Source organism: Pecten maximus, unplaced genomic scaffold, assembly GCF_902652985.1.
Source record: "Pecten maximus unplaced genomic scaffold, xPecMax1.1, whole genome shotgun sequence".
NCBI classification, from domain to species: domain Eukaryota; kingdom Metazoa; phylum Mollusca; class Bivalvia; order Pectinida; family Pectinidae; genus Pecten; species Pecten maximus.
Genome location: NW_022983105.1, coordinates 107,277 through 122,865, shown reverse-complemented (window position 1 = coordinate 122,865; position 15,589 = coordinate 107,277). Strand labels below are relative to the sequence as shown.

The 15,589-nt window shown below is 42.3% G+C and overlaps 1 protein-coding gene across 1 annotated transcript; it reads left to right on the top strand.

Annotated features, from left to right (window-relative positions):
- Nucleotides 1-4,258: 4,258 nt before the first annotated feature.
- LOC117321479 lies at nt 4,259-5,774 on the top strand. The gene is made up of 2 exons (XM_033875893.1): nt 4,259-4,283; nt 4,762-5,774. Exons 1-2 carry the CDS (start codon nt 4,259-4,261, stop codon nt 5,772-5,774), a joined length of 1,038 nt encoding a protein of 345 aa, XP_033731784.1.
- The last annotated feature ends 9,815 nt before the right edge of the window (nt 5,775-15,589 follow it).

Sequence of the window (15,589 nt, the reverse complement as noted above, 5' to 3'; positions counted from 1 at the left end):
ATTTATCAATATAACACAAAAGTTTCACAGATTTGTGTACATAACATAAAATAATTTGAAAAGGTTACATATATAGCTGAAGATTAAGAAAGCTGGTTAAATCATCGGTTATAAAAATTGTCATGAAATGCCATTCCAGTTGGGGTACTCCTTAATGATGGACCACTTAGATATGAAAATATTCCAATTGTAATTAGTTATGAGAACTGAATGTAGATGTCTATGGTATGAGTTTTTATTATTAATACTATAATCAACTGCAGTTAATATTATCCCAGAAATCGCAAATTCTGTATATTCTTTCTGAGGGAAGAGTGCAGTCGGTGTAAACATCACGAATGTCGGAATGACCACTACGACTAACAGATGCGATAGTTTTGTTAGCTTTATAAGATAAACGCTTGGATTTCAGCATACTATCACTGACCCATGATACATGTTTTTTTATGAAATACTAGCTGCGATAACGTAGATCTGGACGACAATATGTCTGCCTCAGAGCAGTGTAGGAAGGGTATGACTTCGTTCTAATGATGCAGTCTGATCAGGCTCTGAATCACTAATCGTAAACAAAGTTTGGTCCTAAGTAATTAAAGAAAAACTAAGGTAGACATGTGAACAAACAGATTAACAACTTGTAAGCAACTTGCCTTTAATTCGTGTTGATCAATACTCCAGTGACAAACATCACACTACCGAGTTTTGGATGAAGCCCGTATCCAAAAGGCGCTCCCATTTTGACTGATTGATCATGGGATCAGACGTGAACAGACGGATCACGTGATCGTTGATTTAATTACATATTTTGATACAAAAATATGAAATATGACATCTAAAGAGACAATTAAATCTTTTGTAAGTTATCGATTTCTGATTTCGACTTTTCAATACACACAACAAAAATCTGCCCTGCAGGTAGGGCGTAAGAATTGTACCTGCTGCCCCCATTGCATGATCGCAAGAGGCGACTAAATTTGGGATCTTATCTTTTCTCTTCTTTCTGAACAACTTTCTTCTTCCTAATGTCTCCCTTGACAATGCCTCACTTTTGGCCTTTAGTTGAGCGTTCGCCGCTGTGAGGAAGGCTTTGGGTTCTGTCCCCTAGCCGGGACATACCAGAGTCTTTAAAAATGGTAGTTGCTACTCCTGCTTAGCGCTCAGCATATTTGGAGTGGGACGACTGGTTCGCCCGTTGTCAGTATAATGTGACCGGGTGGGGTGTGCTGCTGGGTGTCTTCGGCAGTATGCTTCAGTGAGGTAGCACTATAAATCGGCAAAAGTTCCGGCCTATCACAAGGTGACTTAACACGAACATACCGCAACCTCCCAAAACACACATAAGCACTCACCACCAGCATGTATGTCGCATGCACGGGCGGCTGTCATTGAATGACTTTAGCTGTTAATACAATCTTATTAAATTAAATATTGCCATTATCACTACCTTACATGAACATCTTACAACATCCAATAAGGGGTCACGTCAGCGAGACCTTTTGGATTGGCCAATCACAGGACTTAAATATTCCCGCGTTTCGCTTAGTATAGCGGGAATAATTTGTCTCTGTCGGCACGTAAATGCAGGTGTTGCACGTGCCTTGACGTCACAGTGGTTCACGTGTATCGGGTATACAGTGTGTGTGTCATTCCTAGCCGCCGCGCCGTACTGTACGGTTATGTCATATAATTAAGCCAGTTATACTGTCCCCACATCATGACGACTTCTACAGAAGATTTTATTACCGCCCGTGTGAAAGCGGCAGTGGAGGCCTCTCAGGAAGAGATTGTTTCAAAAATGAGTTCCATCATTTCGCACAAGCTGGACAGTTTCGAACATAGAATGAGTGACTGTTCCGAGGCCCATTTTTCAAGTTACAGCAAAATATTTTATGTGGGGAGCCACACAAATTTTCCAGGAAAAGCTGTGAAGATCAGCACAAATTCAATGTGAAAGTTCGAGCCAAGTTAATGGAGGCGGAACATTTATCCACGACGGAACCACTAGCGTCAAAGGCTAAAATTTTGGAAGGTATTGGCCTAATTGACTATAGACAGAAACTTGTTAAACTAGCCGACACTTCGGATTGTGGATGGAAAGCTGTTGACGAATATATTGCGAATCCTATCGCTTCCGATTCGGACGATGAGCGCAAGATGGATCGCGCCAGAGCCAGGGCCAACAGAAAGGCCAAGGATTCAAAACTAAAAGCCAATAAGGGAAGAGGTCGTTACACCCCTTATAGCGACCAACGTCTTCGATCCAATAATGCCACAGGGAATACCCAGGACGGTTTCAGAGGAGGTCCCCAAAGGAGTGCTATTAGCAGGCCGGGGAGCTGTTTTGCCTGTGGGAAGTTCGGACACTGGCGTGTCGATTGTCCTGCCCTGGCGGGAGGAACAGTGACGTCTGGCAGTATTAAGATAAGTAATATTTTGTTTACTAAACATGTACATATCGTAAATGACGATCAAGGCCGTAAGACAGACGACTCTTTATTGATAGGTAAGAGTATCATTCAGTCAATGACGGACCAGTTAGGCGTCGCAAATGATTCAGGTCCTGAAGCTTATCGTAGCAGCGCAAATGATAGTTTTTCACAAACTTCACCTGGCAGGTTGAAAGGTTGTTTTGATTTTTGGGAGAGCACAGGCGCATGTAACGCTGTATTATCAGTTGTGAAGGATGGTTACAAGATTCCTTTTCGTGAAATTCCTCCATCTGTTGTGTTAATGAATAATAAGTCTTCACGGGATAATATCTCTTTCGTACAAGGTGAAATTGAAAAATTGGTCAAATTGGGCTGTGTTTCAGAGGTTTCATATGTACCTTTCGTTGTCAATCCTCTAACAGTAGCGTACGGTAAGTCGGGTAAGCCACGCCTCGTTCTAGATTGTCGGCATATCAATCTCTATTTGCATAAGTTCAAGGTCAAATTCGAGGACGGTAAAGTCGCTAGAGATATTTTTCAACAGGGCGATTTCTTGTTCACTTTCGACCTAAAATCGGCCTACCACCGCATTGAAATTTTTGCTGATCACAGGAAGTTTCTGGGTTTTCATTTCATTTTTGATAGCGTTACCCGTTATTTTGGGTTCAATGTGTTGCCATTTGGAATAGCCACGGCCGGCTATATATTCACAAAGGTGCTCCGCGAGGTAGTGAAGCACGTGCGTGGTAGGGGTTACAAATTGATCATGTACCTTGACGATGGTATGGGCGGAGACGCCTCTGAAGGCGGCACTAGAGATGCCAGCGCATTTGTTATGCAGTCATTGATCAATTTTGGTTTTATTTTAGCGCACGAGAAGTGTCAGTGGACACCATCACAATACGCCACGTGGTTAGGGTACACGTGGTCGATGTCTGTAGGCGTGGTCAGGGTATCGTCTGCTAGAGTAGAGCTTTTGTTGGGTCAACTGTCTGACATCATGACTCGGGTCAATGAGAAAGGTCACTATATGTTTCCTGCTAGGTATCTCGCCGGCGTAATAGGGCGTGTCATATCAATGCAAAGCGTGGTCGGTTCAGTGGCGCGTTTACGCACACGTGAGTTGTATAAATGTGTATTGTCCAGGTCTAGTTGGAATGCGTACGTCATACTCAGTAGTGAGGCTCTAGAAGAAATAGCATTTTGGTCGTTGAACATTGAGAAACTGAACGAGAAAGGCTGTACTATCAAAGGAAACAGTTTTTGCAGTTCTTTCGTTTGTACTGACGCGTCCGGTATTGGTTACGGGGGCTATGTTATGCCCTGTAAGAGTCCTTTGGAGGATGTTGTTGCCGATGTAGGTCAAGGTGATTACGTCGTAGATAATGACTTGGATGATTTGGCCCCATGGGCGGGTTTCCCTTTAGAGGGACATGTTTGAATGGGTGATGCCCCATGTTTCTGTTTGCCTTTGGAGGATTTGTCAAATGAGGTCAGGGCCCCTTTGGAGGGGACTTGTGAAAAATAAAGTGTTATAACGGGCACTTGGAGTGAGGATGAAAGGGTACGTAGCTCAACCTGGAGGGAGCTTGAAGGTATGAAGCGCGTTCTGTTTAGCGCTGTTGATGATATAAAAAGTCAGCACGTAAGACTGGTTACTGACAATAAGAATGTAGCCTCCATTCTTAAGGTAGGTAGTAGAAAACCCGATCTTCAAGCAGTAGCTTGTGAGGTAGTGGATTTTTGTGAGAATCACGGTGTAAGTATCAGTACTCAATGGATACCCAGACAGTTGAACAAAACTGCAGATTTTTTGAGCAGATGTACGGATGCCGACGATTGGTCGGTTCAAAGGTGGGTTTTTGATTTTTGTGAAGTGTTATGGGGGCAGCACGATGTAGATAGATTCTCTGCAGATTATAACACAATGTGTGACAGATTTAACTCGCGTTTTTGGTGCACGGGTACTGAAGCGGTAGATTGTCTCACTGTATCATGGGGTCGGCTAAACAACTGGATAGTACCTCCCCCCAGGTTAATATGTAAGGTCATTGAAAAGATGTCAAAGGAACAGTGCCGTGGTACTCTGATAGCCCCTGTTTGGAGGTCTGCTCCATTTTGGCCAATTCTGTGTTTAAGCGAGAATAGATTCGACAGTTTTGTCGTGGATAACCGAGTATTGTCGAATAAGAATGTTACAAAAAAGGGTAGGGGTAAAAACGGCGTTTTTGGCAGAACCGTTTTACCCTTTGACATGATCGCATTGCGTTTAGTTTTCTAAACCGGGTTATTTTTCACACACGTATATACATATTTGATATTTGTTTAACAGGCATAGGACTACATACCACAATCGACCAAGCGATTAAGGACTCGGGCGTTGTAGAAGGTTCTTCACTGCATAAACACGTCGTCGGTTTAAAGAGCAGGATACTTCAGTGCAAGAGTGACAGCACGAACTATAAATACTTCGGTGCTTTTAAACGATGGGAACGTTTCATAACAGCGCAGGGATTTCCGGCAGTACCAGCCAATTCCATACACATATGTTTGTACCTGAACAGCTTATTAACTAAAGGATCCTCATTTGCAGTGGTTTCTTCAGCAGTGTATGCTATCAAGTGGGCTCATAGCTTGAACGGATTGTCGGATCCAACAACAAACATTTTTGTAAAAAATCTTTTAGAAGCTTCAAAACGCATAGCGAAGAAACCTGTGTGTAAAAAGGACTCTGTTACCAGTGGCATTTTGATTAGGCTTTGTGACATTTTTTCAGAATCTAGCGACTTGTTAGTTGTCAGGGATTTAACCATGATTTTGCTTAGCTTTTCAGGATTTTTGCGCTATAACGAGCTCAGCAATTTGCATTGTTCAGATGTTAAGCTATCGGAGAGCTATTTCACACTTGTAGTCCGTAAGAGTAAAACGGACCAATATCGGTTCGGCAGTGAGATTGTTATCAGTAAGGGTGAAACTACGGCGTGTCCGTACGACATGTTGATGAAATATATTCGTATAGCTCGCATTGACATCGAGTCAGATGATTTCTTGTTTAAACCAATTTATAGATCGGGCTCAGTTTGTGGTTTGATTCACAAAAATAAACCGCTCAGTTACACGGGAGCTAAGGAAGCTATCCTGAAACGGCTGAATTTCGTTTCGGAGGGCAAGAATTTCGGTTTACATTCTTTGAGATCAGGAGGGGCCAGCATGGCGGCGAACAATGGCGTTAATGATCGCTGTTTTAAGCGCCACGGGCGTTGGCGTAGTGAGTCTAGCAAGGACGGATACATCGCTGATTCTATCGAGAGACGGTTAAATGTGACGCAAAAATTAGGTATCTGAAATCAAAATATATACAGGCAGTTAAACGTGACGCCTAATGTTTTAGACATCGCGTGTGTTGTATACGACGTATTCACTTAGTTATTTAGGATAACTATACACGTTTGATATATATATTTTTTTTCTACTCGTACTTTCCCCTTTCTTTGTTATTTCTATACACGGCGGGCTAGTCGGCAAATGGAATTTGCGTGTTTGGTGTTGTATTAGTATAGAGGAGACTTAAATATTCCCGCGTTTCGCTTAGTATAGCGGGAATAATTTGTCTCTGTCGGCACGTAAATGCAGGTGTTGCACGTGCCTTGACGTCACAGTGGTTCACGTGTATCGGGTATACAGTGTGTGTGTCATTCCTAGCCGCCGCGCCGTACTGTACGGTTATGTCATATAATTTTTCTGTGTAGTTATATGATTTCTAGTGTCAATGCTGTCACAGTAGTTCATATTTGTCTGGCCTATAAATCCAGCATATGAAATCTTAAGCATTGAGGGCTGGTGCACCTCCTGCTCTCCCGTAAGACAGGAGTTTCAGGTTGGGTGGCTCGCTTGATTTCACATAGGCCATATATAGGGTTAAAGTTCAGGCTAATTTTAGGTCAATGTTATCATAGGGATGATTTCGGTGTTCCTTTAGATTTGGCTATTCATTTCGCATCAATGTATTTGTATCATATGAAATTGCCATGCATTTTGCTTTTCTGAATAAATTCCGGCTTCCTATACACAGCGGGCTAGTCGGCAAATGGAATTTGCGTGTTTGGTGTTGTATTAGTATAGAGGAGACTACTTCCAGAATCTTTGAACTGAATTTTATAAGTCGTTTCGTCCCAAAAAGCATATAGCTATATACCGTGCCGAAATGGTTTGCTTCAGATGCATGCCGTGACAAAATGTTTTTCTTCGATGACATCGATGAAATGCCAATTCGCACTGAAAGTGAAATATACACATCTCGGATGTCACCCTGACGTGACCCCTTTATGGGATGTTATAAGATGTTCATGTAATGTAGTGATAATGACCATCTAGATTTTAATTAGATTGTTGTTAATAGTGTAGGAGGAATGACCTCTCAGTCTTTACAGACTTTTACCCAGGTTCTAGTCTGGAGTTTCATGTGTAAAAGTAATAATTAACAACACAGATATTAGGATTAGGTTTCAACAGTTTTATTTAACATGTAGAACATTAAACATACAGCCAGGCTCTTACCAGGCCGTCGCTGGGGTTAACACGGACAGATATATACAAACGGGTTCAGCTACCTGGCTCGGCCCGCATGGCAACACAATGTACGAGACAAGAATGAAACATATTTACTAAGACATTTGCATAGCCACCCACCTGCAAACACGTACACACTACCGCTAACAGGGACGCCAAGACGGACTCAGGAAAAGTTAACTGCCGGTCTGACGAAAACCTGTGCGCTACCGTATAATACGGTAGCCAATCTCCGATACCCTATTGGTCAACCAATCAACGAGTCGCTCTCATACACGACGAAATATCAACAGCATGGACAACACGAGTGACAAACGACAAGTCCCAGCGACGGCAATACACACATATTATAAACACATAGCTAGAACAAGGTACATGTACTATTAATAATAATCTGCATCCATACACAGATACATCCCTTCCATTCATGATTACATACGGTCATTCACACACAGACTCGATCATTGGTAACTCGTACAACTTGCACAACATTCCATAGGCCTATGCACACATACACACACATATAAAATACCCAATAGGACCAGGCTTTCGTCAGCGTCCTTCACACCATCTATACGAAAATGTCGTTTAACAGTCGGCTATGGTCAATTTCTTTATTTTCAAATGTTGTAAGTATTCTGACGTTAATATCGGGAAGAAAAGACATGAGTCGAGTCTTGGAATGTGTTCGTTTCAGGGTTTTGCATGGCCTGTTATTTGTTTGCTCTGTAACTCACTAAGGTCGAACTCACTAAGGTCGGTACCTGTACGTTTGCATTTAAAGTTTGAAAAAAGCACTGTACGTCTCCCAAGTCGCTACTGTCCTGGATGAACGTAGATTCCGGAAAAGAGTGGTAGCTCACCACGTTTTGGTTTTTAGATCACCTGCCCGAAGGGCAAGTGAGCTTATGCCGTGGCGCGGCGTCCGTCTGTCCGGCCGTCTGTTCGGCGTCCGTCTGTCCGGCGTCAACTTTTCCATTCAAGCAATTTCTCAATAACCAAAAGGCCCAGATACCTAATATTGGCTGTCCTGCAGGTAGGGCGTAAGAATTGTACCTGCTGCACCCATTGCATGATCGTAAGAGGCGACTAAACTTGGGATCTTATCTTTTCTCTTCCTTTTTAACTTTTCTTCTTAATGTCTCCCTTGACAATGCTTCACTTTTGGCCTTTAGTTGAGCGTTCGCTCCTGTGAGGAAGGATTTTGGTTCTATCCCCTGGCCGAGACATACCAGAGTCTTTAAAATGGTAGTTGCTGCTCCTGCTTAGCGCTCATCAAATTATGAGTGGGACGACGGGTTCGCCCGTTGTCAGTATAATGTGACCGGGTGGGGTGTGCTGCTGGGTGTCTTTGGCAGTATGCTTCAGTGAGGGAGCACTCTTAATCGGCAAAAGATCCGGCCTATCACAAGGAGACTTAACACAAACATACCACAGCCTCCAAAAACACACATACGCACTCATCACACGAATACATGTCGCACGCACGGGAGGCCGTCCTTAAATGACCTTAGCTGTAAATAGGACGTTAAACAAAATAAACCAAACTAAAACCTAATATTGGGACTGTACCATGCTGGGGTGAAGGGCTACCCAAGTTTGTTCAAATGAATACAGTTCATTCAAGGTCACAGGAGTCAAAAAGGCTTAGATCTTTAAACGACTTCTCAATAACCAAGAGTCCCATGGAGTTAATGTTGGGTCTGTAGCATGCTGGGGTTGAAGGGCCACCAAGTATTTTTTCAAATGAATGACCCTGACTCACATTCAAGGTCACATCGATCAAGTATGCTTAAATCTTTTAAATGACTTAGTGAATTGCCAATGTGCAGAGAGACATTATATTGGTCCTGTAGCATGCTTTCAAATATCTGCAGGATCCATATATGAAAAGATCACTGCATTGAAGGTGAGCGATTTGAGCCCATTAGGCCCTTGTTCTACAGATGAATAAAGAAGCAGTCCGTGCATGTCACTCACGTTAAATGTCTTTTCCAAACCCTGCCCCGCAGGTAGGGCGTAAGAATTGTACCTGCTGCCCCCATTGCGTGATCGTAAGAGGCGACTAAACTTGGGATCTTATCTTTTCTCTTAACAACTTTCTTCTTCCTAACGACTCCCTTGACAATGCCTCACTCTTGGCCTTTAGTTGAGCGTTTGCCGCTGTGAGGAAGGTTTTGGGTTCTGTCCCCTAGCCGAAACATACCAGAGTCTTAACAAATGGTAGTTGCTACTCCTGCTTAGCGCTCAGCATATTTGGAGTGGGACGACTGGTTTGCCCGTTGTCAGTATAATGTGACCGGGTGGAGTGTGCTGCTGGGAGCAGTATGCTTCAGTGAGGTAGCACTTTAAATCCACAAAAGTTCCGGCCTATCACAAGGAGACTTAACACGAACATACCACAGCCTCCCAAAACACACATACGCACTCACAGGAGGCCGTCCTTAAATGACCTTAGCTGTAAATAGGACGTTTAACAAAATAAACCAAACCAATTACGTTGATACTTTTACGTAACAAAATCCAAAATGGACTTTTGCTGACAACATGCATCAGCCCATAGAGTAATACAAGATTGAACAGTGTGCATAGCACTAAAAATGTCATCCGGGATGAAGTTGTTTTTGTTGGGTTTGAAAAAAAACAAAAATATGTGAAAACACTTACCAATAGTTGTTCTTATATACCATCTATGATGTACGGTTGATTTAGTACTTAGTTAAAAAGAATTGCGAATGCGTATTTTTCGAGTGTATCGGGACATTTTTGTGAGAGATGGTTGGCCCTCAAAAGGGCCGTTTTTTGGTTTGTCGACCTTCGGTGAATGCCGTTTGCAGAACAACGCTAGTTTCCTCTGTCTTGCGTAGCGGTCCTGTAATACTGGTGTCAAGTGAACTCCGTCAGTTAATGCATTGTTGTCTAGGTTTTGCAGTCCCCGCAGCCTCCAAAACGTCACGTCTGGGTCATCATGGAAAAGTACTCGTATATAGTTGTCCTATGGTGTTCGTATTGGTCTGCACACATTCCTCGCGGTTTGTACATCTTAAACAGGCTTTCGACAATAACGTGGCATCGACTGTCAAGAAACATGGTGATCACGTCACAAATGTCAGTTACTATGCCTTCAGGATTTGAAGTAGCGGAAGTGTCGTTGCCTCCTACATATGTAGATACACTGCGTCGACGTCCAAATTACGTAGTTTGGCTGATTTCAGTAGTGTCCTGGTTGTTGCTCCCCGGATGCCGAAGGTTGATAAGTCGTGGCCATCAAATTGAAGAAGAGGATGTCCAGTAATACGGGCAATGAATTCGAAGCTGTGTCCAACATTTGCGAGGCGCATGATGATTCGTGTAGGGTATAGTTAAGAATGATTCTTGATTGAATACCGTGACTTAAATAAGGAGATGGGCGGGTACGTATCTGTAATTAAATTGTTAACTGCTCATGAGTTCTACTCATTAGGCAAGATAATTAGTCAGTCTATCAGTAGCCACTTTTGTTTTCATAGGGTATCATTATCGCCATGTTTACATAATAATAATCAAGGCTAACAACAAGTTGTCTTGCTGGCTGTTGCGTATTGGGGGGGAGAACAATAGGTCTAATTACAGGTAAGTCTATAGTGTGTGTACATTCGTTATTAGCCTACATTGATTAGTTTGGTCATTTTTTATACATAATTTACATTTTATTTAAGTGTCGCACATTTTAAATGCGTAAAAAACACCAATCACACACATAACACCTTAAATTGGTTTGGTATTTTGTTTAACGTCCTATTAACAGCTAAGGTCATTAAAATTGTCCAGACTTACGAGACACTACACATTTACACTTCCTATAAAAAATATATACATACTTACCACTTAAATGATAAAACGTAGTAAAGCATTATTAGCTCACCTGGACCGAAGGTCCGGTGAGCTTATGTCATGGCGCAGCGTCCGTCGTCCGTCCGTCCGTCGTCCGTCCGTCGTCCGTCAACATTTGCTTCAAATCGCTACTAGTCAAAAAGTTCTTATTGGATTTTGACCAAATTCGACCAGAAACATCCTTGGCAGAAGGGGAACAGATTTTGCATAAATGGTGACTCTGACCCCCGAAGGGCCAAAGGGGCAGGGCCCAATAGGGGAAATAGAGGTAATTCCTTTAAATCACTACTAGTCATAAAGTTATGAATGGATTTGAACCCAATTTGGTCAGAAACATCCTTGGGGGAAGGGGAACAGATTTTGCATAAATGGTAGCTCTGACCCCGGAGGGGCCAAAGGGACGGGGCCCAATAGGGGAAATAGAGGTAATTCCTTTAAAGCGCTACTAGGCATAAAGTTATGAATGGATTTGAACCCAATTTGGTCAGAAACATCCTTGGCAGAAGGGGAACAGATTTTGCATAAATGGTGACTCTGACCCCAGAGGGGCCAAAAGGGCTGGGCCCATTAGGGGAAATAGAGGTAATTCCTTTAAATCGCTACTTGTTGTTAAGTTATGAAGGGATTTGAACCCAATTTGGTCAGAAACATCCTTGGGAGAAGGGGAATAGATTTTGCATAAATGGTGACTCTGACCCCCGAGGGGCCAAAGGGGCGGGGCCCAATAGGGAAAATAGAGGTAATTCCTTTAAATCGCTACTTGTCATAAAGTTATGAATGGATTTGAACCCAATTTGGTCAGAAACATCCTTGGGGGAAGGGGAACAGATTTTGCATAAATGGTGACTCTGACCCCCGAGGGGCCAAAGGGGCGGGGCCCAATAGGGGAAATAGAGGTAATTCCTTTGATTCGCTACTAGTCATAAAGTTATGAATGGATTTGAACCCAATTTGGTCAGAAACATCCTTGAGGGAAGAAGAACAGATTTTGCATAAATGGTGACTCTGACCGCAAAGGGGCCAAAGGGGCGGGGCCCAATAGGGGAAATAGAGGTAATTCCTTTAAATCGCTATTAGTCATAAAGATTTGAATGGATTTGAACCCAAGTTGGTCAGAAGCATCCTTTGGGGAAGGGGAACAGATTTTGCATAAATGGTAGCTCTGACCCCAGAGGGGCCAAAGGGGCGGGGCCCAATAGGTGAAATAGAGGTAATTCCTTTAAATCGCTACTTGTCATAAAATTATGAATGGATTTGAACCCAATTTGGTCAGAAACATCCTTGGTGGAAGGGGAACAGATTGTGCATAAATGGTGACTCTGACCCCCGAGGGGCCAAAAGGGCGGGGCCCAATAGGTGAAATAGAGGTAATTCCTTTGAATCGCTACTAGTCATAAAGTTATGAATGGATTTGAACCCAATTTGGTCAGAAACATCCTTGGGGGAAGAAGAACAGATTTTGCATAAATGGTGACTCTGACCCCAAAGGGGCCAAAGGGGCGGGGCCCAATAGGGGAAATAGAGGTAATTCCTTTAAATCGCTATTAGTTATTAAGTTATGAATGGATTTGAACCCAATTTGGTCAGAAACATCCTTGGGGGAAGGGGAACAGATATTGCATAAATGGTGACTCTGACCCCAAAGGGGCGGGGCCCAATAGGGGAAATAGGGGTAATTATTTTAAATCGCTACTAATCATAAAGTTATGAATGGATTTGAACCCAATTTAATTAGAAACATCCTTGGGGGAAGAAGAACAGATTTTGCGTAAATGGTGACTCTGACCCCAAAGGGGCCAAAGGGGCGGGGCCCAAAAGGGGAAATAGAGGTAATTACTTTAAATCACTACTAGTCATACAGATTTGAATGGATTTGAACCCAATTTGGTCAGAAACATCCTTGGGGGAAGGGGAACAGATTTTGCATAAATGGTGACTCTGACCCCCGAGGGGCCAAAGGGACGGGGCCCAATAGGGGAAATAGAGGTAATTCCTTTAAATCGCTACTAGTCATAAAGTTATGAATGGATTTGAACCCAATTTAGTCAGAAACATCCTTGGGGGAAGGGGAACAGATTTTGCATAAATGGTGACTCTGACCCCCGAGGGGCCAAAGGGGCGGGGCCCAATAGGTGAAATAGAGGTAATTCCTTTGAATCGCTACTAGTCATAAAGTGATGAATGCATGTTCTAAAAGCAATTCTTGAGGTCTTTCAGACCTTAGAGAGTCTGGACTTCATTAATCTTTAAAGTAGTTTGGATTCCCACACTATAACCATATATAGCATTGTTAGAGATTAACAAATAAAACAAATTGAATATGAACATTATTTTGACATTTGGCCTAATCCAACCAGGTGAGCGATGCAGGCCCCATGGGCCTCTTGTTTAGCAAATTTAAAATATGCATGAAATACAATGATAAAGATAACTTAACGTATTATACATCACATGATTTTACATAACCCACATACTACATGTAAATTATTATTATCAAGAACGCGTGCCGTATTTTACATTCCGCCTTCAAAGGGTGTTATATGAAAAAAAATATAAATAAATGATCTAGCGATTTAAATGCGTATCTGACATGTTCCTTGTAGGTAGGGGTACGTGTATTTCGAGCGGGAGGAAGCTGTATCTATATAATTAACTTAATTATGGGAATGCGTATTTTCCGAGAATCACATTGACACTTTTTATAGCTCATGACCCTTAAAAGGGCCGTTTGAGGATGAACTTCAGAGGAATTGGACCCGATGAAAAACGATCCCTCTGGCACAATCTAATTAAATTTCTAGATGGTCATTCTCACTACGTTACATGCACACATGCACGCTCATGTAACGTAGTGAGAATAACCATCTAGATTTTAATTAGATTGTCTCTGGCATTCCCTGGTGTGGCTAAGATAGACAGCTTGTCCTAGAGACGTCAGGGACATGCAGATGTGATGGAACCGTTCATTATGCCCATGCCCTAATCCAGCCAGATAATGGCTGAATTCGTGAACTAGGACAGTATATACCATCTTCTTGTTCATCATGCAGTGCCTGTTGATGATGATTTCTGTTGTCCCGTTGTCTAAATTTTGTTTTGTGATGCCTAAACAATCAGACATCAAGCATCGCTCATGGGGTTCTATCTTGGTGGTGACCTTCTTTATGGCTACTAGTCGTTTTCTGATGTGATAAAACATCCCCATGATCAGCTCCAAGTAGACCGGTGAATTCTTCTATTTCTTCGTACGGCTGGAATCCGTAATCTAATACCATGTCGGAGGTGGCGACTCTTCCGGCTTTAACAGGGGTTGTTACATTCAATAACCTCCTCGATGCAGCTGGGGATGTTGTATCTAGTCTCTCTCCTCTATAATAAAACTCGACATCACGAAGCTGATACTCGCCCTGTCCATTTTCTTTTAAGTAATCGAGAGCTGACTTTAAGATGATAGGAAACGTATTCATTTCCCCGCCCCTGATAACTTCCTTCAATCTTGATAGTACGTTTGCCATGACGGTTTTTAGGTCATCCCACCACACGCATGCTCTGCTCAACTAACAGAAACAAACCAGGCTATATAGGGTAAGAGGAATATAATCTCGCATCGGTAATGTTGTGGATATCTATAGGATAAGAAAAGAGAAATATCGCATCAGTTATAGTGTGGATATCTGTACAGAGAAAGAGAAATGTATCATTGGTAATAGTGAGGATACCGGGAGATTAAGAGAAATTGCAAATCAATTATAGTGTGGATATCTGTATAGGGTGAGAGAAATCTCACATCGGTAATGGTTTTGATATTTGAAAAGAGTAAGAAACTAATCTGTAATATTTAGGACATCTGTGAAATATCATTTCAGTAATAGTGTGGATATCTGTTTAGGGTAAGAGATAAAGAAAACTCAAATCGGTAATAGTGTCGATCAACTATATATCGTAACAGATAATTTACTATATATGTGTAACGGTTTCGTGTTGTCGTGTCAAATGTGTTCAACCTTGAGCAACCCAGGTTTAGGGGAATACTCGCGGTTCCATCCCGTACTGTCAGAAATACCAAGGTCCCACACGGGTACCAAGTAAAACTCCAGCCATGTTGAACAATACAAGTAACATTTATGAAATACATATAGGCGAAGGTAGAAACATACAACGCTACAAACCAGCAACTACATGTACATAACCCTAACCTACACGCTAGAATAGTACCTAACATAACAACATCCTACGCACTTACCGTCCCAGTCACCGTCCCGCTCCTATCTAACGAAATACAAAGAGACGGAGAGAGAAAGAAGGAAGTGAGCCTACCAGCCAATGCCTTCTATAGACTGACAAACAATTACAAAACGCCTGAATTTATACTCAGCTGCCCTAAAACGAAAATTGCGTGCGGAGTCTAATATGCTAGATCATGGCCTAATGCTATAGAAAACGGAACCAATGAAAATACATGTATGTAAAAATATTGACCAATGACTACCAGCGGAAGCAGAAGCGCGTCTACATCCGGTAAAATATATACACACATGTCATTATGTCACTTACGGAAAAGAAATACCATGAAGTATGACAGAATGTCAGAACTATTACGAACGTAGCCCATATAAATGTAACACAGGTACGTTAATAACCACCCAGAGACCCCGTGTATCTATAGATTATAACCCAACTATAGCTTTTTAACTAGTAAAACCTATCCCCGCTACATA